The 24,570-nt window shown below is 43.1% G+C and overlaps 1 protein-coding gene across 2 annotated transcripts in view; it reads right to left on the reverse strand.

Annotated features, from left to right (window-relative positions):
* The window catches only part of SPTBN5 (spectrin beta, non-erythrocytic 5), a 113,931-nt gene that overhangs the window by 13,246 nt on the left and 76,115 nt on the right, over positions 1-24,570 (reverse strand). The window contains exons 40-59 of one of the 2 annotated variants that reach the window (XM_083504674.1): positions 21,375-21,493; positions 19,776-19,890; positions 18,382-18,495; positions 17,910-18,034; positions 16,835-16,997; positions 16,088-16,276; positions 14,575-14,652; positions 13,732-13,904; positions 12,866-12,956; positions 11,701-11,847; positions 11,352-11,489; positions 10,562-10,818; positions 9,926-10,112; positions 9,360-9,572; positions 7,316-7,512; positions 5,961-6,165; positions 4,787-4,981; positions 3,567-3,722; positions 2,211-2,428; positions 1,225-1,414 (exon numbers count right to left, since the gene is read on the reverse strand). In XM_083504674.1, the coding sequence (XP_083360800.1) occupies positions 1,225-1,414; positions 2,211-2,428; positions 3,567-3,722; positions 4,787-4,981; positions 5,961-6,165; positions 7,316-7,512; positions 9,360-9,572; positions 9,926-10,112; positions 10,562-10,818; positions 11,352-11,489; positions 11,701-11,847; positions 12,866-12,956; positions 13,732-13,904; positions 14,575-14,652; positions 16,088-16,276; positions 16,835-16,997; positions 17,910-18,034; positions 18,382-18,495; positions 19,776-19,890; positions 21,375-21,493 (3,270 nt within the window). Of the gene's footprint in view, positions 1-1,224; positions 1,415-2,210; positions 2,429-3,566; positions 3,723-4,786; positions 4,982-5,960; positions 6,166-7,315; positions 7,513-9,359; positions 9,573-9,925; positions 10,113-10,561; positions 10,819-11,351; positions 11,490-11,700; positions 11,848-12,865; positions 12,957-13,731; positions 13,905-14,574; positions 14,653-16,087; positions 16,277-16,830; positions 16,998-17,909; positions 18,035-18,381; positions 18,496-19,775; positions 19,891-21,374; positions 21,494-24,570 lie in introns of both variants that reach the window. The other variant, XM_083504675.1, reaches the window with a different exon arrangement.

The raw sequence follows: 24,570 nt of genomic DNA on the forward strand, positions 1-24,570 counted from the left end.
TGGGAGCTGCTGTTGCTGAGAATAAACTTGAAGTTGGCTCTTCCATGTTGTGTGGCTGAGGCTGCCAACTCCAAAGTACATACATCCACATCATGTAGAAAGCACAAGAGCAAGATTTGCTCTAGTAATTTTAGATCTCATTGGCAAACTAGGTTTAAAAAATCTCTTTGAGGTAGTCCTGAAGCAAATGAGTGCTAAAGAGAGTCTCCTCCCAGGCTAATTGCAGCATGGAGGGTATTTTTTAATCACATTTGTGGTTGAGGATGGAAGCCCTGAGGTCCTGATGAAAATCGGTATTCCTGCACTTAGTACTGCATTTGTAAAAAAACCAAACTGGACACAGTTGTTAGCTATGCTGTTTAACACATCTAGTTATGTCTCAGCTGTGTTTGGGAGGCACAGCAGGAGGTTGAGGACAAAATATTTCCCCTTGATGGAAGGGGTGGTTTGAAGGTACCTGGCATAGCAACTTTGCTGGTCTGGGTAACATGGGCTCCTGGATGAGAGGGAGAGTTCATTCCAGAGACAAGACTATGGGATAGGGTTTTTGATCATGCAGCCTGCTCAAACCATTTGAGAGATGGGCCACATTACAGTGGTACCTCAGGTTACATACGCTTCAGGTTACAGACTCCGCTAACCCAGAAATAGTGCTTCAGGTTAAGAACTTTGCTTCAGGATGAGAACAGAAATCATGCTCTGGCGGCGCGGCGGCAGCAGGAGGCCCCATTAGCTAAAGTGGTGCTTCAGGTTAAGAACAGTTTCAGGTTAAGAACGGACCTCTGGAACGAATTAAGTACTTAACCCGAGGTACTACTGTATGTGTTACTTGGCCCTTTTCAGTATCCTGAGTTGCTGTTCCTAACTAATTTCTTCTCAATCAGTTCATTCAATAATATCTAACTCATGAAGAAGAAGAAGAAGAAGAAGAAGAAGAAGAAGAAGAAGAAGAAGAAGAAGAAGAAGAAGTAGTAGTAGTAGTAGTAGTTTGGATTTGATATCCCGCTTTATCACTACCCGAAGGAGTCTCAAAGCAGCTAACACTCTCCTTTCCCTTCCTCCCCCACAACAAACACTCTGTGAGGTGAGTGGGGCTGAGAGACTTCAAAGAAGTGTGACTGGCCCAAGGTCACCCAGCAGCTGCATGTGGAGGAGCGGGGAAGCGAACCCGGTTCCCCAGATTACGAGACTACCGCTCTTAACCACTACACCACACTGGCTTACCTCTATGGACATAAAGTGCCCAGCCTTCAATAGGTTGTTTCCGGCTTGTTCCAAGTCTTCGTATTTCAGCCATTGCATCTCTATATCACGCTTGTGTTCCTCATGGCGTTTAATAAGCAGCTCAGCACCAAGAAGATCATTGGCCAGCTCCTCGGATATAATCAGGGCTTGCATTTCCTTGGCCCAGGCCCTAAAGGAGTTAACCAAAAGGGAGGCTCTGAGCACCAATATTTTGGCCACGAATAAAAGTGGAAGGGATTCCACTCATTCAAAGGGCAGGTGGAAGTTTTTTCATTCACAACATTAGTGCACACACAATAGCTTTCTATTGTACTTAAAGTGCATCCAAACAATTCTCAGAGGGATTATGGCAGCTCGGAATGGTGCTAAAATGTTCTAGCAGCTTTCCTGGTATCAGTGTCAAGCTGACTGACTGGTAGTTACCTGGGTCTTCTCCCCCCCTTTTTTAAAGATGGGGACAGCATTTGCCTGCCTCCAGGCTGCAGGGACCTTACATGTTATTTATTTGTTTGTCTTTGTTTTTCTGATGGATTGCATTTTTTATTGTTGAAATGGTTATCTATGTTGTTTCTAACGATTTCATATGGGAAGGTCTGGAATAAACCCAGAAAAATTGGGGGAGGGACCCAGTCCCCCCTTTTTTCTCTTTTCCCACAAAGCTGTTTAAATTTTTTTTTGAAAAAACCAAACAGTTCAATATAGTTTGAATATTCCACACACTCCCCCCCTATTCCCCCCCCAAAGCTTTGGAAAAACCTGGAAACCCCCCATGCCCCCCCTGGCTTCTCCATCGACTGGAAAAACAGCATGTATATTTTAAATTAAGTACACACACAAACTGCTCTGTTACAATCGCATATTGGTCCCATTGACATAAACTGATTTTACGGTGCCAATGTTCCACCTTTATTGCTTTAACACATCCAAGGATCTTCATTCTGTGCATTTGTTCAGCTTGTACGTACATTAGTTCTCTGCAGTCATTGAAGTAGATCTGAACATGTTCTGCCTGCTGCAGCTTCTGCTTTCTCTCCAGACACTTCTTGTCCAGTAGCTCCCAGCACTCATCTGCCTCTGCTAGTCTTTTCATCATGTTGCTCCTGGGCTGAGGGTATAGGCGGCCAAGACGCCAGGCCTCCCCCCTGATCCTTTCCAGCTCTTTTGCAATGACGGCTAATTCCCTCTGGAACACAGCAAGGGAAGTTAACTGAAGTCTGCAGGATATGGTTTCTCTTATTTATTTATTTATTTATTTATTTATTTATTTCATAACTGCATATGAATTCTTTATAAAGTGGAGTGAACCTAGAGAAGTTCTGAATTCTAAAAAAAAAGTTGGTGGAAATGTGCAAATAACATTTTTGTCTCACAAATATCGCCCCCAATTAACTTGGCTTAAGGGGAATTGTATGAATTCTAGGCAGATGTGGGCCTGCAACTCTAAATTTAGGTGGCCCGTAAGCTCACAGACCAGCCTGAACGTGTAGTTAATGTGCTCAAGGATTTTGTTCAGTCCACATTTTTGAAACAAACTAGCCTGATTTGCAGTTCTCATACTAATTTACAGATCAAAGAGCAGTTCTCATTTGCTTTCTTCTACTACTTCAAATTTTGAAAAACAGCTGTCAGCCCAAAAAAGCTACAGAGTATCAGGTCGTTGATTAAGAGCAGAGAAGGGAAGTGAGGCTATTCAATCACCTCTGTAGTGAGACCATCTGCCTGTGGCCCTCCCTGCAGTGTCTCCCAGCAGCCCATTCCATTAGGCTATCCAAATAGTTTCCATCCCAGCTAGTCATTAAATACAACTTTAGGAGTGGGGTTAAAATGATTTTTTATTTTTAAAAAAGCCAGATTGCGCACAAAAATGTGTACTTCAAACTAAGACATGCACACAAAATCCAAATCTTCATGCAGTTTAACAACCGCCCCCCAAAGAATAATGCAGAAATGGGACAGAACAAACTTATGAACCAACAAAGAAAACTGACATGGACCAAATAGAAATTGCTTTTGTCCATCCATAGTAGTGAAGTGTTTTCTGTAAAAGTGAAATAAGGACTTATTTCTGGAAGGGAACGAACAACAAGAGTACAAGAGCTGGAACCTCTGCAAAGGAAAATTCAGGATCTTTTGATTTCATTCATCATGCAGCCAGCTCAGGCGTAGCCAATGTGATGCTCTCCAGATGTTGTCCCACCATGCCTGATCACTGGCCACGATGGCTGGGATTTGAGAGAGCTGATGGGACTCCAACAACATCTGGAGGCCACCATCTTGGCTATCCTTGATGTCGTTTTTTCAAGGTGGTCCATTCCACTTACCTCGAGTCCCTCATGTTGGCTGAGGAGGGTCTGCACACCTGGCAAGTCATAGCCATAATCATCTCTATCCACAACCGCCTCTTTCTCCTGCATCCAGCCCTTTAGGTCATCCACATCACGGTCATATTGGTGAACCTCATGAGCAGCTCTGAGATTCTGATGAAGGGAAAGATGTGTTAGCAATGCCAGCCTTACGGTCACAGTATTGCAGCAGACATGAAAACAGGAAAACTGACTTGTGCAGCTAGAATGCTATGCATGGTACAATCTTAAATGTCACTCTAGATATTAGGTAAAGGTAAAGGGACCCCTGACCATGAGGGCCAGTCGTGACTGACTCTGGGGTTGCGGCGCTCATCTTGTTTTACTGGCCAAGTGAGCCGGTGTACAGCTTCCGGGTCATGTGGCCAGCATGACTAAGTCGCTTCTGGCAAACCAGAGCGGTGCACAGAAATGCTGTTTACCTTCCCGCCGGAGCGGTACCTATTTATCTACTTGCATTTTGACGTGCTTTCGAACTGCTAGGTTGGCAGGAGCAGGGACTGAGCAACGGGAGCTCACTCCATCGTGGAGATTCGAACCGCCGACCTTCTGATAGGCAAGTCCTAGGCTTTGTGGTTTAACCCACAGCACCACCCACGTCCCTTACTCTAGATATTAGATCCTATGTAAAACCATGCCCCTGCATCGGGTTTTTTTTTTTTTTAAAGAAATTAAAGGTCATGGAACTGGCTCAGAGATTCAGAAGTTAGGTTGGTTTGCCAAGCAGATCCATCTTGTTGTAGAGGACCACATGGAGGAATCAGTTGTATCTACTCTTCAGTGATATGCATTATCGATTGAAACTGGCAGCCCTATTGGTAGTTGAAATGACTACAGGAATTATAAACATGCACAGTGGGCGGGCTTCTCCATGTGATTTGTGGGTATTGGCAGTGCTTTTCTTTTTTGAGCTTCTGAATAAAAAAATGAGGTGCTGATACTCATTGGTGCCAGCACAAAATGGCTGACATGGGCAGCAAAAAGGAAAAAAAAGAAAAAGAGGTGACAGTACTCCATATTGGCAAGTACTGTCACAAAAAGCCCAGGGTATTGGATTATGATGATTAACTCATCACAACAAATTGTATGTCTGAATAGGCTCATAGGGTATGAATGCACTTCAGTAACAGCAGTGTCGTAACGAATCAGTCAAGACACCAGAAAGTTTAGGACCTCACCTCCGCCCTTATCTGGATGGCCTGCTGCAATCTTTCCCATGTGTCATTGACCTGTTGAGTCTTTTTCTGGATATCACTTATTTGGCTGTGACACGCTCCTTTGAGCTGAGATGCTAAGTCATTTATCAGAAGAACCTTGGCACGTCCTAGAGATCTTACTTCCTTTATAAAATCTTCAAACTTTTTCTCCAAAATCTGTAGGATAGGGAGATAAATTATATCTCTAGCTTTTTCAGAACCTCTAATACCTACAAAAGCACAATACTATTGGTATAATATCGAAGAAGTGGTAAACTGGAGTTTGGAAAGTCACTTGATTTAAGAACAAGCAAACAAACTTTAAACCTACGGGACATACCTCTCCTGGTATGTCCCACAGAGGACCTTACGGTCTTCAAATAAAAACATCTTGGAGATCCCGGGCTACAGGGAGGTTAGGCTGGCCTCAACCAGAGCCAGGGCTTTTTCGGCCGCAGCCCCGATCTGGTGGAACGCTCTGTCACAAGAGACTAGGGCCCTGCGGGACTTGACATCTTTCCGCAGGGCCTGCAAGACAGAGCTGTTCCACCAGGCCTTTGGCCAAGGCACAGTCTGACCCACTCCTTTGGTAATCCTCACAGAACTCTAGCCCAATGGTTGCCATTAATTTCATTTTGAATTGATTTTAGAATGAATTGGTTTTAGAATGCATTTCAATCAATTGATTGTGATTTTATGTAAACTGTTTTACTTTTATTGCTGTTAGCCGCTCTGAGCCTGGCTTTGGCTAGGGAGGGCAGGATATAAATAAAATTTTATTATTATTATTTATTAAACAAATCTTTCTGGTCCAGCTGCATGGAGGTAAGGGGGATTTCTTTTTGGCACCTACATAAGAGTTTGATGACAGCTGAAAGCTTGGCTATTCCATTACTTTTCATAAATGTTAAATGTTACTGCTCACAGGCTGCAACCCTAACTCCACTTACCAAGGAGCAAGTCCCACTGCAGTCAATAGGACTTACTTCTGAAAAGAAATGGCTAGGGCAGTTTTTGAAAGTGACCAGCATATGCCATCCAGAGCTCTCTATGGAGCTATGTCAGTCTCTAAAATGTATTTCAATGACACAGTGATGTCTGCAGCTATAAAATGGCCAAGGTCTTCCTGCATGGCAAGAGATAAAATCTGTTTTACCTCAACATCCTCCAAATCCTGACCATAGTTATCTGATTCAGCCGTGCTCTGCTTTTTCGAAAGCCAGGCGTCCACCAGCTGGGTCTCCCTCTCAAACTGATGCAGTTGATATTGCTCCTGCAGCGCTTTTATCTGGCTCTCTGCTCTCTGCAGGAGAGAGAGATACTCTTCGAGAACACCCTGGAGCTTGGGAAGGATAGTGGAGCTGTTAGGGGGGAAAAGTTAACAGCCTTAGAGGGGGGGAAATCTGTACTGATTCACGTCACAATTACTGTATCCTGCACCTTTCACCAGCACAGCTCCTGTCACTACCAGTGAAAGTATCAGTCTTGATCTGAAGCTTAGTAATACATCAAGGTGAAACATGCATTGTCTGTACCAGTAGCGTAAATGCCGAGCTCCCAGGCAGAGTATTGATTTGCAGAATGAGTGCAGGTGCTTTCATTTTGGTTGAAATCCTTTGTAATTTATGTATGCTGAAAGACCAGTGTATATCAACGAAGAAAGGCCCCTTTTCTGTTTCTGTGATGGCATCCTGCTCATGGAAAATGGGCTATCTAACTCATTCAACACAGGTCAAAAGTAGTATTTTGCAAACCAAAATAAATTTATTGGTGAATTCAGGCAATATAATATGAGGGATGCGCCCCAACCTCCCTTAAAAGGTTGCTAGAGTATGGTCATTAACACGGGATATTGAAAAAACAACTTATTGAAGAATAAAAAGTCCCCAAAGAACTGTTTGGAGAGCAATGATACAGGAGAGACAGCATGGACTGTATTGCATGAATTAATAATCTACAAAAGATGGTCATATGCCATAAAATTTATTTATTTATTATTAAAAGCCATTGTCTGTGCATTTTAAGACAACTGAGATAGAACAATTGTCTAATGCAGTGTGGCTCATAATTGCTGTGTTTTATGAAGAGGGGGGGAGAGAGAAAAAAAAATCAAGTTATGGGTCTTTTAAAAGGAATACAGGGAACACAGGCACTATAATAATAGTCAAATAACCGGTATAAAAAGATTCATGCACTGTCATTCAAAGCTGCTTGTGTGTGCATTCTGATTTATGCACAGAAATGCTCTCTGCACAGCAGCTTCCATTCAGTTAAATAGGAACAGCTGACCAGCACATGCAAACAAATGTGCATATCTGTTGTGGGACGGAGAATTCCATGGCTCATTTGAGATCTACCACCCAGAACAAAGAGCCGGCTCAGCTTAATGAGCTACTAGCCCGCTTCTATAGTTTCGCAATTTGCAAAGAGAGACAGCCTTAAACGTCATACACATAGTCAGTATGCATTTACGTGTGTGAAGAAGATCGGTAACCAGTTCGACTCGCCTACCTCTCTGGGTTGTCGCTTGTTGAGAGGCGCATTCCTGTTTCCCTCAGCTTCTCCATTCTGGGCTTGAATCCTTCCAGGTCTAGCTTGGCAGCCTCCACTTTTCGGAGCAGTGCCTGAGTCGATTCTTCATTCCTCCCATAATCAGGGGTTTCCAGGAGCAGTCCTCTCTCTGCCACCCAGGATTCCACTTCCAAAAGCTTAAAAGAAATGCAATGGTGATCAAACTTGAATGAGAAACAGGCCCCGGCCTACAACCCAGCAAAACAAATCTATATTTAACAGTGACATAAATCACTAAGGACTAAATGAGACTAAATGCATAATTAGAAACTATGGGCTTGTGCATACTTCCGCTTGTCCCGTCACTTTCCCCCAGGAAAACTGCTCTTTACTGCTGAATTGCAGCAAAGGTCAAAAGGTTTTTCCATGGAAAGACGTTTGCTCCAATTCAGTGGTAAAGAGTAGTTTTCTCAGGGAAAGCAGCAGGGCAAATGGAAAACCATTTGGACCCATGCCTTTAAAGCACAGGACTAGCAGAAAACCTCTTGGACCCATGCTTTCTAGAGCAAGGGACAAGCCGTGGATGAGCCCTGTGTTAATAATACCAGACATGGGGCAATTTTCAGCAGAATCATAGCACTTTGGGAAATAGGATTTAACTGCTTGCTCCCCTGCTGCACCACTGACAAAAATCCCCCCCCCCCACAGCACTTTTATCAGCTTTAGGAAAAAAGCTCCCATCAGTGCCATTTGCAGAACATGGACAATTTTTATTGGCACTGCAGCTGGGGAGGAAAAGTTAAAACTACTTCTCCCTGTGTACTAAAGTCCTGATAAAAATCTCGCCCGTGGCCTATTAAAGCATTTTTAAAACCCTGATGTAGTTTCTAATGACACATTTAGGCATGCCTAGTTTGATGTCAAGGCTATAGCCTAAAGAAGCAGAGGGGTATCTGCTAAATACAAAATTATATTAGATTTATTCCACATGGCGTTTCCCAAAGAATCCTTGGGATTATAGTCTGGTTAGGGTGCTGAGAATTCTGTTAGAAATCTCTGTTCTCTGAAATGAGATATCCATCACTGGCTCTCCCAATGTCTTTTTCTTTCATTAAAGGCCATGGAGTGTCAATAGGCTGATTGATTGTCTGATAAAAGAATTTATATACAGTGGTACCTCGGTTTAATAACAGTCCTGTTTTCGAACAATTTGGTTTATGAACTCCGCAAAACCGGAAGTAGTGTCCCAGTTTGTGAACTTTACCTCGGTCTAAGAACGAAATCTGAATGGTGGAAGGGCACTGGCGGTGGGAGGCCTCATTAGGGAAAGCACACCTTGGTTTAAGAACAGTTTCAGTTTAAGATAAGGTTACCAGACGTCCCCGTTTCCTGGGGACAGTTCCCGGATTTACAGCTTTTTCAGCATTCAGATGTACATAGTGAACAATAAGTGTCCCTGGATTCTTTGAAAAAAATCTGGTAACCTTAGTTTAAGAACATACTTCCGGAATGGATTAAGTTCGTAAACTGAGGTACCACTGTAAAACATCAGGGCAGTGTACAGCAACATAAAAACATTGAAAATCAATATAAAGCAACTATGAAAACAATGGATTTGGATTAAATCTGCTGCTGGGAGATAGGAGGTTACACCGACTCTCATCCCAGGCTGCAGCCCTGATTTAAATTGCTTGTCTGAAACTTGGGAAGGAGGAGGAGAAAGGACAGGTATGATATTGGGACACATATCCCATCTATCCAATGACTAATAGAAACATGGAGTTGATTTAAGTCAGGGAAATGGCAAACGAGGGCATTTCCTTACAAGAATTTCATATCGACTTACCCTGTTTCAAGCAACCAACCAACAATAAAATAAAATACAAATTATTAGAACAGGCAGAACAGTAAAATCTAGCAAGGTAATGGCTTCCATGTTTTAATTATGCTTCAAGCTCTAATAATTTATCAACCAAGCTATCAGAAAACTTTTGATCCTTTAAAAGGTATCAAACCTGAACATGAGATCCCAGTCCTATCTTACCTCAGTGAGGAAATGCTGAGCTTCGTAAGATTGCATGAGTCTCTTTCTTCTCTCCTGAGCCTCACCCTTCAGGTTGTCCAAGGAAACTTCCAGTTCTTTCACCTGTTCCATAATATCCCGTGAGGCAGCGTGGCCTCCCTTCACCAGCTTCTGCCCAGTGCTAATCACCGCTTTAGTTAAGGCGTTGTGGCTGCTAATCTCATTTTCTAAATTCTGATAGATACAACAAAATAAAGTATATTTTGAAAATGAAGATGTTTTCTCTTTTATATAAGGTAAGGTCAAAACCATGCATCCACCAACACTCTTAAGAGATTCCAAAATGCTCAAAGAATGAAGTAGAGGAATTTTGTCAAAGGCCCTCCCTCCAGCAGAAGGAGCTATTCATTTCTTGTCTCTTTTATATCGAAATAGAAGTGTTCATGCACTTCTATGGGGATGGGGGGGGAGGCGGCAAACATGCTTGGCAGTGATACTTTAGCAAAAAGATATGGTTAAGGAACAGTGACAGAGAAACTCCATTCTCTCTGTTTCCAATATTCCCTGCCCTTACTATAGAACCTTACCTGGTGCTTCTCTTGTAAGCTCTGAACAGTTGTAAGGGATTGGCCGTAGTCCCTGGAGGATGCCAGGGAAAGTTTCTCATGAATCCAGGTCAACTCCTCACTGACATCCTGGACGAATTGGTACTGAAGTCTGCTGGCCTCCAAAACCCCCCGCCTCTCTTGGAATGGCTCCCTAAGGCTTTTGTACCTGGAGAGTCAAAATGAAGCCTCCACTTCAGTATTAAGGAAGGTTGTTGGTATCCGTCTATCTCAAAGAGACAATGGAGTGTGCCTCCAGGGGTGAAGCCAAGCCACTGTGTTAGCAGCACTGAAGTGACCTCCCTGGGGGACAAGACTGGGCAGTGTGTATGGAGGTCCTGGGCTGCCCAGGTGACAAGACCACCCGCCCCCCAGCTTTGCTGATGTGGGCCAAAGGAAAGCTGAGCAATACGTTTGGCACCAACTTGGCTGCAGGAGTTGCCGGAAGGAGACGTACAAGGAAGATTATGGGATAATAAACCAAGACGAGTGCCAAGACGAGGAATGCAATAATAATAAAAAGATGGAAAGCGGAGGGTGACAACAGAAAAAAGTGACAATAGAAAGGAGAAAGAACACAGAGAGAAGGAAAGGAAAAAGGAAAAACTATTCAAGCACCTGTGCACCACATGGTCAACCCTCTCTTCAATCTCATCTGCCAGAAAATGCTTCTCTTGTTGAAATTCTTGCACTGCATTGATAAGGCCTTGCACCTGGTCTCTATAGCTGACAAAGCTTTCTTCCAATTCCTCCTGCTTCTTTAGGAGATCATTCAGAACCAGTAAATTGTTGCTGCCTTCTGGGGCTTTCATCTCGCTTTCTAGATCTTCCAGCCATTTCTCCACATCATCCACAGTGCGTAGGAAACGTAAGGCCTGAATCCAGAGGAAAGAACCCAGATGTAAACAGACATTTAGAAGTGCGGGGGGTGGGGAGAGACCAAATGAGGATTCGTCAGAGCCCTTTTATGAGTGCAAGCATAGACACCACACACTTGTTAAGTAATTCTTTCGTCTCTCCTCCTGGCAAATAAAGAAAATCAAAGCCGTCTTCTGATGGCTCATCCTTCTGAACCTGAGAACACCTTTCTGAACCAAATTATTCAATATCAGCACCTTCAAGCGACCCTATCTTCCTTGTGATTCATAATTGTGTTCACATTATTTATACCGCTGGTGGCAAATCCTTCCTTTGGCTAACCTTGACTTTTAAATTGGCAACCTGTCAATCAAGCAAAGGTGAGGAATGTGTGGTCCTCCAGGTGGCAATGAACTGCACCTCCCATCAACCTTGTCAGCATGGCCAAGGGTCAGAGATGTCGAGGGTTGTAGTCCAGGAATATCTGGAAGTCCACAGCTACACCACCCTTCCTCTATTGTCACTCCCCCACCCCAGTGTTTTGCTTCACCTTGTAGGCATCCTGCATCTTCCTTCTCTTTTCATGGCAGTTTTGCAGCAGCTCATCCCAAAGCTCATCTATTTCCAGCAGCCTGGACTGGATGGCATCAGAGGCACAATGACCCTCCTGGATCATTTTCTCTCCTTCCTGCAAACAAAGAAAATCAAAGTCTTTTCTCTTGTTGGCTCGTCTTTCTGAATTGGGCAACATCTTTCTGAACTACATCCTTAAGTATCAACAGTTTCAAGCAATCTCATCTTCCTTGGGACTCATAATTAAGCTCAAGTAATTTTATTTCTGATGGCCAAGCATTCCTTTGGTGAACCAGACTTCTCTGGCAGCCCCTCTTCACACTTACAGCTTTGATACTATCTAGGTGGCTTCTGTTGGCCACAATCTCCGCCTGGAAAGTCTGCTGCTTTTGCAGTTTGGCTTGAAGGTTGCTTGGGTCTCTCCAGCTCTCATCCAGAGCAATGCTGTTTTTTTCATTCATCCAGGCAGCCACCTTGGGGGAGAAACAACAAGGAAGTGAAACAAGCAAACAAGGCTGGCAGTGTCTTTTCTTCCTCCATCATGCTTCACACTTTGGGAAGCACTTCCAGGCTGACGGTATTTACTGGGTGGGGCTCAGTCACAGACCAGAAAATTCAGGTTGCACAGCAGAAGCTGATTTGGAGCTCTTGCATAACGAGTGAGCTTCCCCCAAACAGCAGATTTTTTTGTGATAAGGGAGAATGCAATAGAGTGGAAGATGTGGGATGACACTTGCTTTGGACACAACATCCTCTGGCTTCCTTGCAAACCAATCAGAGTGACTGCTCAATAACAAGTTGCCTGGAAGCACCCTTAGGAAAAGGAAACTCACAAAGAAAATGTTGTAGGTCACACTCCAGCATTAATACTCAGGATGACATACAGTTAAGAGATCCCCCAGAGTTCTTTCAGAACTATTCCTCTATGTGCTCTCCTCCAGTTATTGTAACTAATTAATGTGTGGAAATGGTTGATGGCAGGCTCCAGCCCTCTCCGTCTCCATATACACCGAATACCTGGAAGGAGCTCCCACACGTACAACTGTCAGAGAAAGGGCTCTGTCCACACAAGCAGGTTCCCAATCAGTAACAAGGTCCCTACTCCCATGGACAGCTCTCCACTCAGGCATTCATTCTGGTAGTGGCTCTCTGGAGTTTCAGACAGTGGTCTCCCTAAGATCAAACCCTCTGGAGATGCAACGGATTGATCCTGGCATCATTTGTATGCAATGCATTTGTATGTTTCCATAAGGGGTGAATTATCTCACTTGTTATCTACACTTCACAGAGTATCACCGACACCTGCAGAAAGGCTTTAAATCCAGTTCATGTTTGCAGAGCCCATGAGGTGCCATTCGCACTCCAAGGTGTTCCACGACTCGGTCCATTTTCTTTCTCCCAGCATCCACACACATTACTTCATATCAGACAATGCTAATTGGATCTCACATCATGGCTTAAGTTAGTCTTGGCAAATAAAATAGATTATACCTCAAAGGAATCCCGTAGAAATTTTTGTAGTAGCCACGACTGCTCCAGCAGACGTCTGCGAGCTAAAGCAACTTCCAGAAGCCTCTCCTTTCTAAGAAGAAGAAGAAGAAAAAGAAACATTGCTGATGATAGGATGGCACGGATGGTTAACTGAACTTTCTCATGATCTACTTCCAAAATGAGTTCAAAATATATGCTTAACTTTTGGGACAGATAATCTCACTAGAATCCAAGAACCACAGAACTGAGCAGGGCTGGCAAGGAGGCAGGAAGGTCACTAACAGAGTAGCATCCAAAAATGACCACATCTGAAGCACATATTCCCAGACATTCCTAGTGCTATGAACACCTGTAAATATTATGTACATTTCCCAAAGTGGGGCACTGGTAGCTGAGTAAGTGCACTTTTATCTGAAAGAGCTTCTGAAGAACTGGAATACCATAGGATGAGTGGTAGGTAATCAAGAAATCGTTTAAAAGATGGGTCTCTGTTTAGGGCGTACAGCCTTTTTCAGACAGACAGCCATATTCCCCCATGGGGAACCTTCCAGGGACACGTGCAAATAGCAGGGGGCGCTAGAGGTAAACATGAGCAGAGCAACAGATGTAACACACTTTCCACTCAAAAGTCAGAACATACCCCAACACACACATCTTTCTATCACCCATCCTGGTAGGCAAGAAGCATCAGCACAATTCAAGGCCACACTCCCACTGAGCAGAAGCACTCAAAGGGGCTGGTGAGTGCAGTCCAGGGCCAGAGAGAGAAGGCTGGAGGGCCACAGTGGTTCCCCTGAGCCTGAGATTCTCTACTCTTGCTAGGAGAGATTTTACAGACACCATTGGAGGAAAAGGTTAGGTGCTACCTCCTGAGAACTGCTTGGCACTTGTTCATGATGTTCTCGGAGTCATAATGCTGGCTGTCCCTCAGTTGTTGGGCACGTGAGGCCATCATGTTAATCTTCTCCAGCTGGGTTTCCAGGGCCTTTTCAAACTGCATGTGTTTTTGATGCAGGCTCTCCACGCTGGATACTGAATCCTGAAGAGGATGGCAAAAATCGGCAACATAGGAAACAACCTTGTATCAGTCCAGCCATTGGCCATGCTTGGTGAAATTGACAGGAGTTGTAGTTCAGCAACTTCTGGAGGACCAAGGGTTCACCTCACCTCACCTAGTCAGTGTCAGTCGATTTAACTGGATACACCCGGGGTGGAACTTGGCACCTCCTGCATACAAAGCAATTGTTCTTCCACTGAGCTTAGGGTCCACTGTCTAAACTGGGGGAAGCTTTTATTTCAGGATTCAAATGTCCATTGATCTAAACTTTCCAGTGGGTCGGGATAGTTTTGCTTGTTGAATGCAAGACCACAGAACATGGGGGTATCATCAAAAGCTCTGGTTGACTACGTGGCTTTGAAATTCATCAGTGTTTTCAGAGGCTGCCCTAATACATGTGCATTAGAAAGAAAAGGCAGTCTGGAGGACGGTGTTAGAGAGGAGAGAGTGAGGAATAGGAAACTACTAAATAAAGCCAGTGGTAGCAGGAGACAAAAGGTGAGGAATCCCATGTGCATTTGGCACAAAAAAGCTAAAAGTAAATTTTCCGAAGGGTGATTTTTTTTAAAGGAGGGTTTTTACACTTTCTACTCTTTGCCAACGTCTTCTCCCTCTAGTTGAAAATAGAAAACATACAGCTCATTTTTCTTACCCCCAAGTCTTTGTTTGCTAAGAAGGCCTCTTTGCTGCTAAGCCAGCTTTCATTCTGCTCCACACAACCTAAGAATGTCTGTGTGTGGGAGAGAGAAATATAGTGAGCTCTTTCCCAATAAAATCAAGACAGCACAAAATACAATGGGGCTTACTTGCAAGAAAATATGCTTAGGATAGGTACCGGTGGAAGATCTAACATTACTTATAAGCATACAAGTCATTGCTAATATTAAAAAGTAGCACAGCAGACAGTTCTACGATTCAGAGTCATTACTGTAGCCAGTGGTGACTGGATTTCCACCCCACCCCTTGCACCAGGAATTAGGAATTAGTCTTATGCCAGAGGATACATCTGCTGAATCTAGTAATGTCTACTCTGACTGGCAGCTGCTCTCCAGGGTCTTAGGAAGAGGTCTTTCACATCTCCTGATACCTTATCATTTAGCTGGAGATGCCAGGGACTTTCTACATGCAATTCAAGTGCTCTGTCAATTATCTAAGTAAACCACTAATGAATGAAAGAGTGCTCCTCAATGGATGCTTTGTGCCATGGTCTCCTCAGTGAGAAACAGAAGCCATTTTCTACATATCTATGAATAGAGAAAATAGCTTCCATGTGAAAGGGCATAAACACGACTATTAGACCAAGATGAGTTCCAGCTATGCTCATTTATAAATCAAGCCATATCAAAATCTAAATCTAAATCTAAATCTAAATCTAAATCTAAATCTAAATCTAAATCTAAATCTAAATCTAAATCTAAATCTAAATCTAAATCTAAATATAAATAATATAAATATAAATATAAATCAAGCCTGGCAAAATATATTTGTTTTATGCATTTTAGGGAAACACACAGACATACACTGCCCAAAATTGAAACAGGAGGATTTATCAAAGTTAACTGATGGTTTCAGTTTGAGCTGAAGATACGTTTAGTGTAGGGATGTGGGAGAATTGCACTCATTCACATTTTAATGCAAACCTACTTAATTTGCTTGCACTTTGGCTAATAAACAAATCAAAACACAATTTTGCATTTTTCTGGATTTTGCAACACCATTCCCCAACAACAACAACAACATGTGCACATGTATACATTAGGAGAAACTGTACACAAAAATATGTGCATTGGTGAAAATTGTATGCAAAAGTGAATTATATTTGAGAGGAAAGGCATTAAAAATGTGTATATTAAGAGAAGCGTAAACAAACAATGTATGTGAATTTTTCATGTGGACTTTAAAACAACAACCATGCAGAAATGGGGAAAACTAAGATTAGAAAAAGAAGAAACTGACATTCATCCATTTTTAGTTCACTGAACCAAGACAAAAGCAGCAACATATTGCAGTTCTTTAAGTGCATTCTTTCCTTCTTCCCCTTTGAGTCCATAATTCTAAGGCTACCACTTTCTCCATCTATCAACCAGAAACAGCTACTGACAGATGTTTCCTCACAGCAATTGCTCTGGTCTTGGTTGGCTGTCTCAGACCATTTGTCCACCTACCTGCAAATCCATAGCTTGAAGCAGTTTCAGATTCTTTTCTTGCCAGATCTGGATCATTTCAGTCAAGGCCTGTTGAAGTCCAGTGAGGGAATGGTGGATCTCAGGGGTTGCATAATGACCGGAGTTGGCAAGTGTTTGACCATAGCTGCTGAGTGCCCCAAACCTTTCCCCTCGTGCTTCAATTTCTTCCTATAAAGATGTTGGGTAGATTGATGTCAAATGTTCATGCAGAAATACAGCTATCCAGAATTACAGGTCATTGGGGACAAAAATAGGCTGTGTAGAGTACCTTCCAATACTAATATTTATATGGAAAGTCATTAGTCTTTGAGTTGTCACTGAAACTGCACAGGAAACTGTGAGAGCTAATAAATATAGAGAACAAATGATCCATTCTCTAGCCTGAGCATAGAGTTGGTCCCACTCCAAGTCAATATATTTTTGTTGTCGTTGAAAAGTTTGCAGTAAATGACAGAAGTTTTAATACTGTTGCTGGCATTCATCTGTCTCAAGAGACAGTGTGCCTCTGAGGGTGAAGTCAAACTGCTGTGTTATAAGTACCTAAGTGATCTCCCCTCCTCACAGTACCTATTCAGAATGGCTCCTTGTGCTTGCTTCTGAGTAAGAAAAAGGCACAATATGTAGATGCGGGCTATGTGCTAAATATACTATGTAGCTTGATCCTGAATGAGGCAATGGAATCCATGAACAGGATGCCTATAGCCAGCAGATGTGATTCATACTTGCCTTTCTTTCCTGATGTTCTTCAATCATACTTTCTGCTTCAGCGAGACTTCTAGGAAGACCACCAGCCTCCATTCGACCTTTGACCTCTTGAATCCAGTCCAGGAGTTCCTTCATTTCAGAATTAAACTTCTGCAACTGGTAAGAGGCTGCCAATTTCTCACCCCTGTCACACAAAGAACAATCTAATAGCAGTTCTGACTGGACCTACCTGCAGCATTTCCCAGCAGTACTTCTTGCATGGAAACAATTCCTAAGCATATCTTTGCTGGAATAGAGCCAGGTTCAGAGAAAATAGAAGGCTTGCAAACTGAACTCAAGGCAGCAAGGAAAACATATATTTTGCCATGTGTGGAGAGCCTTGCATATCCGTTACCTATAAAATTACACTTTCTCCTTTAGCGACATTCACACACACACACAAACAAACAAACAAGGAAATATGAAAGTACACTACACATACCTAGATGCAACTTAACTCATGTACATTCCATCCAAGTTCTGCCCCTAACATCTTTTGTGGTGTAGACATATTATGGTACTCATGGTAGCAGGGCTAGAGTGGTACTCAATTTCCCCCCTGAACCTGGAACCTGGATACCACCCCAAGTCTTCTAGTGGAGGCTGTATGCCAGCAGTGGGAGGGTCCAGAGGCAAATGTGAGCAGAATTATACCTTTGTACAGTAGGCAAGTTTCTATATTGGGTTATTGCTTTTATTTTAATTTTATATATTGTGTTCTTTTCTGTGAACAGCCCTGAGACCTTTGGGTATAACGTGGTATATTTATTAAACAAACAAAACAAACAAACAAACAAACAAACAAACAAACAAATAATACCACCACCAGACAAAGAAGAAACATTATGAAAAGTCCAAGGTCACATTCTAGACAGGAAAAAAACATTCAAGAGTGCAACTCAGAACTGGTAAGAAGTACTATATGGCCTAGGGAGATTCCCAAGGGCCAGACCGAGAGTTCTAGAGGGCTACATTTGGCCCCTGGATTAGAGGTTCCCCATTATTGGGATAACAAGGTCTACAGGATGGAGGTGACCATGTTCTAAGTATTTTTTACCTTTGCTTGGTCTGGCCCTGAAGCCGTAGCCAATTGTTTTTCATTTCCTTTTGCTTCATAGTCAGTTTGTCGGTTATGGAAGACGGATTCCTCTTGCAAAGTGGAAAGGATTCTAGCTCCAGAGCCTGAAAGAAGTATAAGCACACTGTGTAATGGTCCCTTCTAAAAAAACTCTTGATTTAGGACATTTATGCCCTACTTTTCTGTTCACAAAATATAATACACAAAGAAAGACAAGAAAAATAATCTTAGTAATGAAACCATCCATGGAAGATCACAAAGTAAACTACCGGGAACATAATATGTCAAAACTAGCCCCCCAAGACCCTCTTTACAAAACCATGATCCATTGTAAACTGATGCGACATGATTACTGCATTAGCTTAAAATTGTCTGCAGGACAAATGTCAATGGATGTGTCCATACAGTATTTACTATTCGCATTTCAGGATATTAACTATTTATTTTTTACCTCTATCTTGGACTGAATGACACCAGTTTCCCTCTCCATTTCTTCATGTTTTCGAATTAGGTTTTCTACACTTTCCATATCTTTCCCATAGTCCAGTGTTTGTATCAGTGCACTCTTAAGGAAATAAGACATTTGTGTGGTGGGGGTAGGGGAAAGAAAGAAAAGATCACAGCTCAGTTCTTTTAAGCACCTTCAACTTCTTTCCTAAGTATTATAAGACGTCATGGAATATGCATTTCATAGCATGGGCATCCATAAAAAGCTAGAATCAATGGTTTGCAAACTCCAGTGTAAAAAGGCTGGCTGGTTATTCATAAACAATGGAAACAAACCATCATTGGTGCCTGCCATATTGCAGGAAGAAGCTGACACTTTTCACCTGCCTTGAGTTCTCTGGGGGAAAAGGGCAGGGTACAAATAAACATAAGGGACGTGGGTGGCACTGTGGGTTAAAACCACAGAACCTAGGGCTTGCTGATCAGAAGGCTGGCGGTTCGAATCCCTGCAACGGGGTGAGCTCCCGTTGCTTGGTTCCTGCTCCTGCCAACCTAGCAGTTCAAAAGCACGTCAAAGTGCAAGTAGATAAATAGGTACCGCTCTGGCAGGAAGGTAAACGGCGTTTCCATGTGCTGCTCTGGTTTGCCAGAAGCGGCTTAGTCATGCTGGCCACATGACCCGGAAGTTGTCTGCGGACAAACACCGGCTCCCTCGGCCAATATAGCGAGATGAGTGCCGCAACCCCAGAGTCGTCAGGGACTGAACCTAATGGTCAGAGGTCCCTTTACCCTTTTTACAAATAAACATATAATAACAACAATAATTTTGGATCATTTTATATACACTGTAAAGTTTACAGAACAAGTTCAGTTTAAACTGAACCTACTAATGACAAGATGTCTCTAGAGAATAGGCCATTTTGCTACTTTGTGGGTAACCCCGATCACAAAGCAGAGAACTACTGCGATAGCTGGGACTGCTTGATGACATACCAGCTCTCTTTTTTGCACGTATTCCTATAAGAAGAAGAAGAAGAAGAAGAGTTTGGATTTGATATCCCGCCTTTCACTCCCTTTAAGGAGTCTCAAAGCGGCTAACATTCTCCTTTCCCTTCCTCCCCCACAACAAACACTCTGTGAGGTGAGTGGGGCTGAGAGACTTCCAAGAAGTGTGACTAGCCCAAGGTCACCCAGCAGCTGCATGTGGAGGAGCGGAGACGCGAACCCGGTTCCCCAGATTACAAGTCTATCGCTCTTAACCACTGCACCACACTGGCTCCCAAAATGCCACCCCTGCATTTCTCAGTCACTGCATTTGGGGTCACTGGAATTTCAATCACTTTAGGGAACTCACCAAGGGGATAATAGGAATGGAAATTTGATAACAAAGCAAATCACCTTTTCACTTATTCTTTCGGTGATATCGTCCATTTCTCTGATCAAGCTATGGATCTCCAGAGCTCCTTCCAACTTCCTTCTATATGATTTGAGATCACCATGGAAACTGTTCCACCTATTATTGAAAAAATTCATTTTATTGGAGCAGATCACACTGTTCAAAGATGGGAATCAGAAGCTGCTTTCAAAACCTGCACTTTGGTTTATGAGACCTCTCAGCCACTGCCCTGCTTTGCTTAGGCAGACGTTTAAACAATTGGAAATGAAGATATGTAAAAAGTGGTTAAGTGAAAAGTTGAAGAATACATGTGGAGTTATTAATTAAATGTAAGTTGTCATGATTATAACTTTGCTTGGTATGGGTGGCTTGGTGGCCTAAGTTTAGTTGTTCTAAGACAGAAATTTCTAATTTTAGCCATAAGAAAATACATTTTAATAGCTTTATTCTGCAAAGTTATAGCCTATTAGAACTTCTCTATAGGATTTTTTTGTGTGTCTCCAAGCTGCAAGGTAAACTTAAGTTGCATTCATGAATCCCAAGTTGCTCTGTGGATTATCTTAGGTCATGGCTGGAAACCTGCCAGATGCAGAAAGGAGCTGTCTTAGGAACAGCTTGAGAAAGTACAGTACATGGCTAGGAAGATAAAACAAAAAAATAAAATAAAAAAATTCCTTCCAGTAGCACCTTAGAGACCAACTAAGTTTGTTATTGGTGTGAGCTTTCGTGTGCATGCACACGAAAGCTTATACCAATAACAAACGTAGTTGGTCTCTAAGGTGCATGCACACGAAAGCTTATACCAATAACAAACTTAGTTGGTCTCTAAGGTGCTACTGGAAGGAATTTTTATTATTATTTTGTTTTGACTACAGCAGACCAACATGGCTACCTACCTGTAACTGGCTAGGAAGATATCATGCTCATTGATCTCCACTCATAATTTTGTTACCTTTTGTTGTTCACCCCATATCTCTCTGCCAAGATTGGAGGTACTGGCCTAGAGACTAGTCTGACCTAGTACTGACACCACTGGCATCAGCATGCTAATTGGCTGCCAAGGTCAATTAGCAAGGCATTATGGGTTGTGCTCAAAGCATAGCAGGGTGCTGTGAAAGACAGCTTTGGAAATGTTGTCATAAAGGAAGCCTCACCACTTGGGAGTTAATAGTGGACACTGCTGACAACTGAAGATCATTTATCCTATGGAATAAACCTGGGTTTAAGAATGATGGTTGACTTCTCCTTTGGTGTACATCTTGTAGTTCACCCCACAGCTTTATTTTCTTGCATTCCCCCTTCCCTTTGCTAAAAGCTGAAAACTCAGTACAATCCCTTGGGGGAAAATGAAATCTTTGGACAGAGGAACTTGCCCAGTTGAACATCACATTTGTTCTAACAGCACCTGTCCATGATTCTATGAGAGTATGGTTAGGATAGTGAGGAATGATGAAAAATACATATATTTTAAGATCAGTCTTATCTCTTTTTAAATCATTGCAGGTGGCACTACCAATTCCTGTGGGGCCCTAAAGCTGTTCAGTTTTGATTGTCCTGTTCATCCCCCATGTGGACATCATTATAAATTCACACACACACACCTCTCATTCAGCTGCTTTCGGCGCTGGTATATTGTTTTCATCTCTTCCTTATTCTCCCTCTCCAGCCTCACAGCAAGGACATTGATGGCTTTGATGTGGGCATCGTCCACTGTCACTCCCTACATGACCAACACCAAAGAGAAACAGCCAGCTTATATATAAACAGTGATTAAGTAAAAGTTATGTAATTCTGCCAGAGTATCTCAGTAATACAACCTCTGCTGTTCTGCTCACATCGCTGAATGAATGTGACCCTTGACAAAAGGGACAAACTAGACATAACATCATTAGTCACTGTATGAATGGTGTCTGGTTCGTTTTAGCGTAAACAGCAGATGCGGGCACTGGCAATCAAGATCGCAGCAGAGGGCTGGGAGGCCTTAACCTTTTGAGCCCTGCTATAGTCCTATTTTGATGCCCCCCACATTATTGCCATTTATTTTGTAATGGAAATTCCCATTGGGACCATTGCAAACAGCAAGCACAGGAAGAGGGGGAGAATGGTCATCCAGATAAGGATAACAGCAAGGGGTTGACTTCTCCTACTGGGGCCCTGATCTCAATTGGCCCCCAGTGCCTGCAATTTGCTCTAAACAAAACATGTATGTGGTTGCTAAATGTGTGAATGGTGTTATGTCTTCTTTGGCCCAAAGGTGCAAAGGAGGAATCTAGCAGCATTGCCATAACATGGAAGAAACCAACTCAATTCAAATTGCACAGCAGACAAGCAAGATAACCCCCCCCCCTATTTTAGATTAGGCTGTGTAGTTTTGAGCCCTGTAAAACCACTTCAAGAGGAGGGCTGTAGGACTAGTTAGTGCCCACTCTTTTCTACATAGCTATTATCGCTTCACAGTGAAAAACAAATCAGATCATCTCCATGAATAACATTCTTCAGAAACCACCACCTCCTGTCTGTTTCAATGCACACTGGAAATGAAAATATTTGCTTACAACACATCAAACACAGATTATGTTGTGACGAATCTTTTCCTGGATCACGATCAATATCCAGTTCTGAACAGTACATAGTTTCGAAGGCCAAACTGTTCTGTTGCGGTACTCAAATTTTCAGCTTTGCAGTAAGTACAATAAACTCACGCAAGGAGCAAGGAGACATTAATCATGGGTTTAGCAGAGCCTTGGGGGTGGGTAGGGATCAGTTAAAGAAGTATTGATTCCTTATGCACTGCGATACATACATACCACTATTCACTATTCATTCTGGGGTAGGCTCACATTTTAGACTCCACAGCTAAGCAAGTATCAAATGAGCAAAACAATAATAATATCTATTGTAGGCTAAGGGCTAACAAGTAGCAGCTGGAGACTGGAATGGGTGGTGATGGCAGTCAACAGTGCAGGAGGGGGCAGTGGCGTAGCGTGGGGGGTGCCAGGGGTGCCGACCACACCGGGCGCAACATCTGGGGGGGGGGCGTGAGTCCAGAGGGAAGGGACAAGTTCCTTCCTCCGCCGGGCTCCCCGCCGCCACCGCCAGCCTTGCGCCCTAGCGCGCGCGCCCCCCGCCGTCGCTGTGGCTGCGCTCCGCTCACTGCTCGCAGGAGGAGCAGCCGCTGCAGCAGCGCCGACGCCGCCACCGACGCCTGGCCGGGCACGGGCAGCCTCTGCACCCTGCTGCCGCCGCCATCCCCTCGGCCCAGCCACAGGCGGCGGCTGCTTCTGCCTCCATCCTCCTCCGGGCAAGCAGCGTTGTTTGCGCGGCAACTCGCAGGTTAGGGGTTGGGGGCGCGCAAATTACTTGCCTTGCCCCGGGTTAGGGGGCGCAAATTACTTGCGTTGCCCCGGGTGCTGACAACTCACGCTACGCCGCTGGGAGGGGGGAAAGATGGGAAATATGGTGTAGAGGGATGACAGCCACATTTGACCTTGCAGGCATCACTTGTGTTGTGTTTCAGGAAGATGTCTCATATGCCCATTAATACTCTTCATCTACACATATAGAACAACTCTTACTATGCAGAACCTACTATGGTACTTTCCAGAAGCTATTGGGAGCCATTTTTGTTTTGACAAGCTTTTCCAGCTGGATGAAAAGGTCTTTGCCTTAAGTGTTAATTTTGTATAGTTTTAAAAGTTATATTTAGTTGTTTTCCCCTTGTACTGTATTGAACATTCTTTTTAACTCTGGCTAGTCAGTATGAGATGCATGTAAAAGGTCAGCCATGAATGAATGAATGAATGAATGAATGAATGAATGAATGAATAAATAAAGTTCGGTAGCCTTGTTCTAATTATGACATAAAACAAAAATGATCTCCATCCTCATCCCTGCATTATTTTATCACTGAGTGTCATGGATTTTATTGTTCTGCTATAGCCAACAGGTTTCTGTCGAAGGCATAAGGGACCAAGAAATGTTTAGCCTTGCCTGGTCTAGCTCTGCTGATTTCCTGCAGTTGAAATGGGACAGTTCTGGCATACTGCCCAGAACTGCCAGATGCATTTTCACTCCAATATTTTTGGGGAAGAGGGAAGCACTGTAGAAGGAAACTTAAGTTTGTCAAGATCCCAGCTTTCTAAGGGTTGTTATAGACACAATACAGATTTTCCTTCTGCCATTAGGAGAGAGAGGCCCATAGTACAAAGATGCTTGGATAACAGGAAGAACTCTGAGTGAAGAAGAAAAGAAGGGAAGCCCCAGCAAACATCATCCAGCTTCAGATTGTTCCATTTGTTTCCAAACCCCGCTTGCTAGAAAACTGAGGCTCTTCCCAAACTTTCTGTTTCTGTCAAAATTGATGCCATGCACTGGGGTTGTGAACTCTGTTTATGTCTGAAAGATGGCCACACATAGAAAACTGAAAGAGCCAGCTAATGGGCCACTATCACCACACAGCAACTGGCCACAAGTGCTCAACTCAGTTCAGTGCCAAAGTTAGCAAAGCTCCGGGGAGCTATAAGTCAACTCGGTCCTGATGACTCAGCACCAGAGATGAAGAAACTGAGAGGTCACAGCAGAGAAAGATGAAACAAGCAGCTGTCATGTCATGCTGCCTTTGCTCAAAGTGTTACTATATTTTCCTAATGGCTTGTATTGTTTTGAAAGCTGATCTTGCCAGGCCCACATTATATTACATTAATTATATTCAAGCAATTAAATGTATAAAGGAACGGTATACAATATTTAGAAATAAGAAAGAGTTTTGCCATGGTTAACTTGATTGCTAAATCTGAT

This window comes from Podarcis liolepis, assembly GCF_965112155.1.
Source record: "Podarcis liolepis genome assembly, chromosome: 1".
Classification (NCBI taxonomy): domain Eukaryota; kingdom Metazoa; phylum Chordata; class Lepidosauria; order Squamata; family Lacertidae; genus Podarcis; species Podarcis liolepis.